Source organism: Sinocyclocheilus rhinocerous, unplaced genomic scaffold (assembly GCF_001515625.1).
Source record: "Sinocyclocheilus rhinocerous isolate Xijiao unplaced genomic scaffold, SAMN03320098_v1.1 scaffold567, whole genome shotgun sequence".
Lineage (NCBI taxonomy): Eukaryota > Metazoa > Chordata > Actinopteri > Cypriniformes > Cyprinidae > Sinocyclocheilus > Sinocyclocheilus rhinocerous.
Window position 1 is genome coordinate 486997 of NW_015649134.1, and position 10986 is coordinate 497982.

At 36.2% G+C, this 10986-nt stretch overlaps 1 protein-coding gene across 1 annotated transcript in view; it reads left to right on the plus strand.

The window, feature by feature from the left end:
* Positions 1-10986, plus strand: part of rptor (regulatory associated protein of MTOR, complex 1) — a 304247-nt gene that overhangs the window by 260104 nt on the left and 33157 nt on the right. Inside the window, exons 22-25 of the mRNA XM_016515002.1 lie at positions 620-738; positions 7792-7895; positions 8255-8432; positions 9702-9812. Coding sequence (XP_016370488.1) covers positions 620-738; positions 7792-7895; positions 8255-8432; positions 9702-9812 — 512 coding nt within the window. The remainder of the gene's footprint in view (positions 1-619; positions 739-7791; positions 7896-8254; positions 8433-9701; positions 9813-10986) is intronic.

Below are 10986 nucleotides of genomic sequence, written 5' to 3' on the forward strand. Positions count from 1 at the left end.
TTTGAAACGCGTCGATAAAGGAAAAAATGAAATCGCATCATATGACCCCTTTAATATTGTGTAAATCGATAGTTCTGTTTTTATTGGTACAGGGAGGTGAAGTAATTAGTGACCTTAATGACTGTTCAGGATATTCAGTTTCATCTGTTTCTTTTCTTGGATGTATCGACAAAATCATAAACAATTGACCTTAATCTGTCCTGTAAAAACTGGTATGACTGAATAAAAGAGAGATGGCTTCGGTATTTCAGGGTTTATTCCCTGTAAAATTTTAATTGATACTGCTGTAATGAAAGTACCATAATATTGCTATGTTTTCTTATTGTGTTTTTCATGGCAATACCATGGTATTCTTGTAAGTACAATTTAACTGTCATTGTATATAAAAATCTTAATCATACAGTACCATATAAAAGTAGCACTGTATTTTGATAGTGTGACTGTACCAAGGTTCCCAGCAGTACCTTTTTGAAAGGAATGTCTATAGGGAGGATCTGAACTTCAATTTAAATCTCTAGTCATGTTTCCACAGAAATCCTCATTGAATGCACCGAATGCATCATTCCTTTATTTAAAATGAAACTAACAAAATGTGTTGAAATGTGATTTCTCTTTTCAGGAGTGTCTTTTAACAGTGTATATACTCAGATTTGGAGGGTGTTACTGCATCTTGCAGCTGATCCATTTCCAGACGTCTCTGATTTGGCCATGAAGGTTCTCAACAGCATCGCATACAAGGTACAGACATTCCTGGGAACCTACTTGCATCTGCCCCATTTCACTGTGCTCACATATTTATATCTGCTATTTCTGCTTGTATCTATATATATTTAGTGTTGTTTAATTTGTTTAAAGTGTTTCAGATCCAGAACATTTTGTGCTGCAAGTATTGTAGAATAGAATATTCTGTTAGTGAAAAGATTCTTAAAGAAATATTCCGGGTTCAGTACATGGTAGGCTCAGTCGACAGCATTTGTAGTGTAATAATTCAACTCGTCCCTCATTAAAAAAAAAAAAAAACTTTTACAGTGAGCCACTTATATTGGAAGTTCATTGGAACAGATTAATGTAATTTTAGAAAATTATAAGCATTATTCTGCTTTTAAATGTTCTAAATATTTTTTTAATAATAACAATTGTTAATAATAACAACAATATTATAACATTATAACATTTCATCTCTGTAATTATTCATAATATAATTACTAGCCAGTATTTAAGATTACTAGCTGGTGATCTAGTACTGGCCAATATTTTAGATTATTATGCTATTATGTGGGGGCGTGTTTGAACGAGCCGTTTTAGGGGGGTGTGGCTGACTCTTAACTTTTATAAAGAATATCTCTTTGGATTTGAGACTTTAGTCTTTGCAAATTTACAGATCTTCTTTATGCACCAAGAGCTTGTAACACTCCAAAGAGAAAGGAAAAAATGAAATCGCATCATATGACCCCTTTAAACAATGGAACTAAAACGCAGTTGCAAATTAATAAAACGCCCTCATGTTTCAACTAAAACGAATGAGTAATAAGGCATGCTAGTGAGCTGATATATTTTTCCCAAATAATTATTATAATTTCTAACATTTGAAAGTAATAAGTAATGTGACAATACTGACATTTAGCATAGCCTATAAAGCCATATATTAAATAGGCTACCACTTTTAATGGTCCACTGAATAAACCACCTTTTCTTTATTTTACAGCAAGAATAATATAACATAGGATTCAATGATATAAATAATACAGCACACCTGTTGAATGTGTAAAAATCTAAAATGCAGTGTAGTACTGTGTAGCATACAATAAAATTTAAGCACAGGCTCACAGTCTTGACATTTACTATGCTGCTTGAATTCTTTCTAAATAACAAACGCACATAAGTTCACAAGTACTATAACTGCTTCTGTGAATATGAATTATTTTAACAGTGTCTTTCTTAGATTATCCACCAACTGCAACCGTCATATCTGGTCCACTGGCCAACTGCTACTTGCGAAAATACGCTTTGATATGTTAACCTGATAACTTGTCGAAGTCTGTGGTTAAAGTGCCACTTAGCGGTCAATAGCTGCAAATGCATTTTGTAATTGCGGCAGCAGTGGTACCCACGCCAGTAAAAAGCTCATTATAGTTGAGTACCAGTCACATTTTTGTGTTAAAATTTGATAACATTTTTTAAGATCAATTTTGTATTTGATCTTAACGATACTCTTAGGATGGCGCATTTGGCTTTGCACGAAAGGCTGTGAAGGAAGGGTTGTGCGGAATGCCCTTATATAGAGATTTGAGAGTTTGAGAGTGTTTTATGCAAAAGACTAACCTCGTGCACACGTTTAGAATACTCCAAATTTACTAACATTAGAATGAGGTTAAGAAAAAATTCATGTGTTTGCATGCATGTTGTGAATTAGGCAGAAAGTTTTCTTGAGAAGTTCGAATGTGTATGAATACAAATAATCTACGCAATTATTAGTGAATGCGACCCAGTGTTTGAATGAATGCGATGAAGTGGATGAATGCAATGAAATTGTTCAAGGAAGCACTTGTAGCTCTAATCATAAATCATAAATCTAATTCTGCATATGAATGTCATTGAGTTCCTTTATTACCATCTGATACATTGCAAATCCATACTGCCACAGTACTTTTCTTTTTTGTAAAAATCCAGAAAACATGCACTTATGTACCTAAAATAAGTCCACACATACACAAGCCCACATACTGCATCCTCATATATGCCCTACGAGTCCCTAGTCTCGCGTAGCCAGACCTTCAGACTAACGGCAGAAGGTCTGGGAACCTTGGCCGCTTTAAATGGCCAAGGACCGCCCAAGAGGCCATATGACTGACAGGTAAAGCAACCAATTAAGTGATTTTAAAAGGATCAACTCCGTACAGGCAAGCAGACGAGCCCAGAACGCAATGCGTTAAATTGCACGTTAAACATTTTCCTCCTATAGAAAATCATTATAAATAAAACACGTAATGTAGCTTAATGGACAAAGACAATGATATAAAAGAGCTGTAGACAGTTTATTCTATATGGAAAAACGCTTAACACGAAACTGTGCGTGTTGCGTTTATTCTGGGCTCACCTGCTTGCCTGTACATATTAGTTATGTATATTAATAATGTAGAGGAGCATACTGAGTTTGGCCTTTTTAGTCCATTATGCCACATCATGCCACGTTTTGCGGTATGGGAGGAAAATACTATATACATATTCATTATATTAATAAACTGTATATTTAATTTGATATTTTAATAGCATCTTAATACATGAAGCCATGTTAAGTGTTTATGTTTTTCTACAGGAGGAAAACGCTTAACGAGAGACTTTGTGCATTGCGTTCATATTCTGCTGTTCTGTGGCCACGGATTTGCGGGTCTTGTCTTTTTCTTGCAGGACCCTGTACGTTATAATATAAAATTAGTTTTAATCGTTTAATCACCACAGCGTCTTGTCTCCATTGGCAACACGCACAATTTGTGTCGATTGCAAGTGACGTCGCAGGTATCGGAGAGTGCAAGTGGCGATTGCAAGTGACATTGTAATTTAGTTTCTTTTTTCTTGTCTTCACCACCTGGCTACTGTTGTAAAATGTTGAGAGATTCAAACAAAAAGTAACATAAAATAGAACAAAATAAAAAATAAAGCCTGCAAGTGACGTCGCTAGCGGAAGCGCAAGTGTCTGAGAATGCAAGTCTGAGAGTGCAAGTGCGAGGCTGCAGCCAGACCCTTCTCGCTACTGTTGTAAAATGTTGAGCAATTCAAACAAAAAGTAATCGATAAATAGAACAAAATAAAAAAATAAAAGACTGCAAGTGACGTCGCTAGCGGAAGCGCAAGTGTCTGAGAGTGCAAGTCTGAGAATGCAAGTCTGAGAGTGCAAGGCTGCAGCTAGACCCTCTTGACAATAACAGCCCGGTGTGTAGAACTCTTAGGCTGATGATACATGAGGCAACTTTCTGAGCAATTTTGCCGGGCAACTTTTTTTGAGCAATGTTGCTTGGGCACTTTCCCATTGAGGATGGGTAACGAATTTCAATCTGGATACTTTAGATCGGTCGTGGGCCCAGTGTATCACCTGGTTGCCCGCTGACGGCAACATTGCTCAAAAAGTTGCCCCGTGTATCATCAGCCTTAGACTTATTTTAAAGATTCTATGCTGCGAACTTTAAATATTTCACATACTTTTGAAAATCCAGCATTTAGTTGATCATGATAAGCACTCATTGTCACAGCTGTAAACATATGACGGCTTTCTTCTTCCATGAGGGGGTTTGGCATCAAGGTATATTTGTTTCCAGGTGGAATGTTAAAGAACTTGACACACATCTCCCGGAAAACGTTCTTTGTTCCCTTTGTTGTCTGATTCATTCTAGTCAATTGTTTTGTCCAGTTCTCTCTCTCTCATATGTTTCATTGCTAAGTCTAATTCATTATTGGTTTGTTCAAAATGTAAATGAAGAGATAAAAATGTATGTGAATATTTTGTTAGTTTGCTCATTGCTATGTATTCGACATAGTTTTTTTTTTTTTCCCAGTATAAATGTATAAATTTGAGGCTTGTTTTTATCCTAGTGACTATAAATCAGTAATTTTATATTGTACTATTTTGATTGAAATTTGCTGTGTTGTGTACTAAACTAGCAGATCTTCAATCTTCAATGTACTGTAGTTAGCTTTTTTCCCTTAGTATCTTGGTAACAAATTCTTTTCTCAAAAGAGTACCTTTAACTGCTTCAAATTATGAGTAGCTAGTAGCTTGGCAAACTAAATTTTCAAAGCACTTCCTCATAATTACATTGCTCAAGGGTTTTCAGAAGTTCAGCTTAACTGCTAACTTAAAACAGTGGCAAGCTTTATATGGCCACATTTTTTGGTTTTCTGTTCATTTGAGTTCATGTAAGTATATATACATTTTGAGGTAAACATCTTGCAGAATTTACTTTACAAATTTACGCTCATGATTTTGCCATATGCAACACCTTAAAACTGGCTTCATATGTGGTTCACAGAGGTCTGTGAGGCTTCACTAATCAATAGATTTGTCATTATAAATCTTTTTAGTTGGGGTTTTTGATTTCTGGAAAACACTCTCATTTTGACATCACCTAGCATAAGCAAGATGCAGAGAGACTTCAGAAAACACACAGTTACTGCAGACTGATTCACTTTTCCGCTTTACTAAAAATCTTCTTTTCATCCTGTGTTCACCATACTGTTTTTAAGTTGAAGCTTGAAATTGTTGGTATAATCCCCTCTTGTGGCCAGAGGAGAACTGGCCCCTGACTGAGCCTGGTTTCTCCCAAGGTTTTTTCTTTATTTCTGTCACAGATGGAGTTTTGATTCCTTGCCACTGTTGCCTTTGGCTTGCTTAGTTGGAGACACTTGACTGATTGCACAGACACTATTGGAAGAGAGCTGAACTGGATGATGACGTCAATGAATCATCAATGAACTGACTTTAGCTGAAAAACGACTTTTTGTTATTGTCCTTTTGCATTATTGACAAACTATTTTCCTGTTTGACTATGTAAAGCTGCTTTGACACAATCAGTATTTTATAAAGCACTATACAAGTAAAGGTGACTTGACTTGACCCTGTTACAGAGTTCAAAACTGTAGAGAGGAGGGGTAGCCGGAGTTCTTAAAATCCAGTGACAGACTATGAGACATTCTTGCTTGATTTCTCAGGTCTGCTTGCATCATGTCTACATCAGTGCTTTTTTTAAGTGCTAGATGCTGATTAATGTTGAAAAGTCTCTAAACCATGATTGCAGAACTTTCGAAGGTTGTTTAAATTTCCAATAATCAGACTTGTTTTGTCTTTGACCTTTCTTAAGTTCCTGAGCAGCAGGTGACAATGAGTGCCAATTTGTCATGCTGACATTTGTGCTGTGATACTCAGATAGACCTGCCGAGTCAAGTCAGTGCAAAATAACACACACTCTATCAGAGCTTGTTATGTTCTAACTTACCCAGACATTTACTCATGCTAGCACTAAAAGTACATTATAACTCCACTGGTTAAAGGAAGGTGCATCTCCTTAAGTATGTAGAAAGACAATACACCACCACTGCAAGTAATATACTACTACTACAATACAAAATTGCATCTTGTTACTACAAATCACACACAAAAAAACACTAGAAATGATCAATCGTTCAGGCACTTTTTGCATTTTTTTGAACTAGGACCAATTGCATAATATTTAGGACAGCAGTGCATTCAAATAATATTTTGTAACTTTAATGATCTAGTATCTGATTTTTCATGCTTACACTTCAAGTATATATAAACTCAATCCCACATGAGAATCAGATAAGATGAGCTTATATTTGTTTTTTTATGAATTGTTTACAGTGTGCAAGCATAGTGTTTAATGGTACTCCACCCCCGTGCCACTGCGATACCTCTGCTTTTATACTTCTACATTATTTCTTTGATTTAAATAATACAGATTTGGATTTAGAGTAAAAACATAGCAGCAGCAACTATGAAATTATGTATTTGTGCAAACTACATGAAATAAAAAGTAGCATTTTAGGGCATCAAAGTTATGCTCACGACGAATGGCTTTTCTAAAAGGTAAGCATCTTACTTACCAAAATGCATTGTGACAAGCTAGTTAAAAAAACTAAAACAAATAAAGTATAAGTGCACTTATCCTTAATTTAGTAATAAAAAAAAAGTTTAAGAAAATGTGTAATAAAAATGAATCATTATAAATAATATTTTTAATGTGTGAATCATTTAGGATTTTTTTTTTTTTTTTTTAAGTATCATGCTGCTAGCTTATCAACATAGCAGCAAACTCTATTGAAGCCAATTTTAAGCTGTTGCTTGTAAGGACTTCAACTACAGAACATATGGAAGTTTTGCTTTGACACTTTTAGTGTAGACAGCCTCAAGCCACTGTGGTGCTTAATATCAGTGGACACTCAGTCTTGTAGCAAGGCAAGTCGCTAGATTTTGGAATATAGCTGGTGTCTCACTTTTATGGGGATTGTAACTAAGAACATAAATTAATGTATTTATTTTTATCTGATTTATTTGGTCTTATGTATCATTTCTCTCTCTCTCTTCCATTCCCTATCATTGATTATTGTTTCATTATTGTTTACCTTTCAGTGATCCACATCATATCTTTTTGTTTTCTGTTTTTTATTTTTTAACTTAATGAATCTGTGGGACACAAACACAAGCGTTTTAATGTTTGATCTGCAGCCCAAACACAGAATAACTTTATTTCCGTCTACTCAATCAAGATGAATCTACCTCTCTTTCGCTTCCCAGCAGGTTTTAGCATATAAATCAGATTAGACCATCTCTCCAGATGGCGATGAGAGGATGGGATTGTTAACTAGGTTTAGATGAAGCAGATATGTCAACTTCCTGTGTTTTTATGAACAGCATATTTTCAGATTTTTACCCTTTTAGGCTGCGATTAAAGTTATGAAGAAAAGTTTTGCTGTTGCTTTTGTCTTTAGGGTTGTAGCTCAAACAGAGATTCATTCTCTGTATTTGCATACATTAACTGTATACATTTTACTTGCAGTCCTACGGGGCCACCAGAAAGTATTTTTTTAGCACTTAGATACAAAACTTTAAAATGGCACAGTAATCACTGCTGGTACAGGTAGATGGTAAATTGCGACTGTTAATGTAGGTTTTCCTTGAATTTTTGTTGCTTTTAATGCACTCAGGACTATGTTATGCACAGTTTTAGACGTTTACATTTTTGTAATACATCTGCCTTCTACCACTGCTTTTCACATCAGGCCACCATGAATGCTCGTACACAGAGGATTCTGGACTCAGGATCTCTGACCCAGTCAGCACCTGCCAGCCCCACCAGCAAAGGAACACTCATACATCAAGCAGGGTGAGTTACACATACTTAAATATGTATTTAATTTGCTTAAAATCGGCATTAGGACCACATAGTTGTCTGGAATTATTATTTATTTATTTTTTTTAATAACTGGTGACAAAGCAGAATGTAATAGTTTGTGCATCTCTCTTATTTTACTCTCTTTTGCATTTATTAAACAAACATCCTGCTCTTTTTGGAATATATTTATTGGCTGTGCTTGGCTATTGCTGTTGACTTTATTTTAACATGCAGCATTGTAGTGCATGCTGCCCCTGTTTTTTTGCAGCGCATTAATCTGTGTGTTATGGCCATGCTTGTTGGTGTTGTAGTGCTTCCCACAGATCCAAACCCTCTTCATCTCCCTCCAGCGGATCTCCACCTATGCCTGGTGCCTCCAGCTCCAGCCTCACCAATGAAGTGCCCAAACCGCCGGTTCGAGAGGGGCTGCCCACTCGGCCACCATACACACCAACTCTGGGTGGTCAGGCGCCCCACTCGCAGCAGTTCCCACGCACCAGGAAGATGTTTGACAAGGGTCCTGATCAGGTACAACAGTGATATTGGTTTCCCACAGATCTATCCACAAACAGCTTTACTGTCTATTTGACATGTCAGATAATTCAGGAAAACCCTATTTTGCTTCCATGTGGTTTTCTTATTTTGTGGCGCAGACACAAAATAAAACCACAAACAATGTTACCACTCAAAGCCCAGTGTCCAAGGCCTTGAATGCCTTCAGTGTTCATTTTATGTAGAGCATAAAACCTTTGTTAGATGTCTAGAAGCTCAGTAGTCTCCAGTTAAAGCACAAAAATTTCTCTCAGAAGTACAAGAAACCCGTAAGAGACATAAAGAGCTGGATGACAGAAAATGAGGACTATGGATGAACATAATATATGTATATATATATATTTTTTAAATGATGTAAATAAATAAAAACAATAAATAATAAAATCATTTCAAATTAAATTAGTATTTCATATTCATATAATGTTTGCATAATAGTTGCATAAGAAGCAGAATAAAGCACAGTCAGATCGTCAGTCATTATACAAGACCTAATCACCCTGTCAGGGTTTATTTGGCAATTCGGTTACATATTGTCATCTATGTGTTTTTTATATATAAATGTGTACTTTTATATAGCAAAGATGCATTAAACTGATCAAAAGTGACTGTAAAGACATTTATAATGTTACATAAGATTTCCATTTCAAATAAATAAGTTCTTTTGAACTTTTTCTTTTATCAAAGTATCCTGAAAAAAGTAACACAGTTTCCATAAAATATGAAGTTAAATGTTAATCAATAATTATTAATATTAACAGTTTGCAACATTTATAATAATAAGAGATGTTTCTTGAGCACATTAGAATGATTTCTGAAGGAGCATGTGACGCTAAAGATTGGAATAATGACTGCTGAAAATCCAGCTTTTCCATCACAGGAATAAATTACCTTTTAAAATATATAGTAAAATAGAAAACAGTTGTTTTATATTGTAATAATATTTCACAATATTACTGTTTTTACAAATGCAGTCTTGGTGTGCATTAGACTTCTTTCAAAAAGATTTTAACAACCCCAAACTTTTGAATGGTAATGTATTTTATTATAAAATGTAAAATATAAAAACATAATAATATAATTTAAACAAAAATCAATGATGCATGCTGATGATTCGTGCTGTTTTTTTTTTTTAATTGTCATGTAATTAGCAGGATAAATGACAGTCAGTAGGTCATAGTACAAAACCTGATCACAGAGCTTTTGCTGATTCAGATGCATGTTGTCGTTTGTCTGTGTATTTCTCAGACTGCTGAGGATGGAGATGAGACAGCCGCTCACAGGAGCTTCATTAGTGTGAATCTGCAGACGGGTCTTTGCGACTGGAGTGCCAAATACTTTGCTCAGCCCGTCATGAAGGTGAGTGCTGCACAGATCAGAGGTCAGAACTAATTCATTTACTTCTAAAGCAAACAAATTCAGTTAATGAATTGACTTCAAATCATTACTTAAGATTTAATTAGGCTGATTTAAGCATGTTGATTTAGCAATTAAAATTTTAATCATATTAGTAAATGGATGTGAAAGAGTTGGAGCCCTCTTCTAATATTATAAAAAAATTATAATATTATCAACAATTTGCCAAAAAGTGAAGTGAAGGTTAGTGATGAAGTGTCTTAGGATTGTGTGTGTGTGTGTGATCATTTGATCATTATGACAGTTCCAAAACCTAGTGAGGTCCTTTCAAGAACGGCATTCTAACCAAAATGGAAACTGTGAGGTTTGGTGCTGAGAACCCAAACACATTGTTCGATTTTATTATTAAAGGAGTCATATGATGGAATTTCAAATTTTCCTTTCTCTTCGGAGTGTTACAAGCTGTTTGTGCATAGAAAAGATCCCTAAAGTTGCAAAGACTAAAGTCTCAAACCCAAAGAGATATTCTTTATAAAAGTTAAGACTTGTCCACGCCCTCCTAAAACGCCTCGTTTAAACACTACCCCAACATGTCTACGTCACTGTGTGGGAAGATTTGCATAACCCAAATGTTCACGCAAAGAAAGAAGGCGTAACTTTTATTCTCGCTGTAGTATTGTTGTTGCCGCCGCCGCCATGTCGTGGAGACGCTGTGTGTTTCGTTGTGAAAGCAAAACTACTTTGTTTGGCCTAGAGCTGGTCCGCTTTGTCATGCCTAGAGCTGATCCGTGCTGGTCGCTGAGGAAATACAAAAACTTCGCGGTGTGGATCGCCGGAACGGCTTTCACCGTTTTCACCGCTCTGGACGAAGCGGAGTCCAGCCCGGGGTCGTCACATGTGGTTGCCGCAAGCCCGCCGGCCGCTCCTTTGTCGAATCCGCCAGCCGCGCCGTTCTCAAGCCCGCTGGCCATTCCTCACTCAAGCCCGCCGGCCTCCGCTTACTCAAGCCCGCCGTGTGACGCTGTGTTTCGTTGTGAAACTACTTTGTTTGGCCTTTGCAAAAGAGGACACATCTAGAAATCAGTGGTTAAGTTGTATTTACAACACTGTTCCAGAACAGTTCAACCCAAATATTCAGATGTCTTTGCAAGGACAGTCTGGCGCTTCTGACTCACAG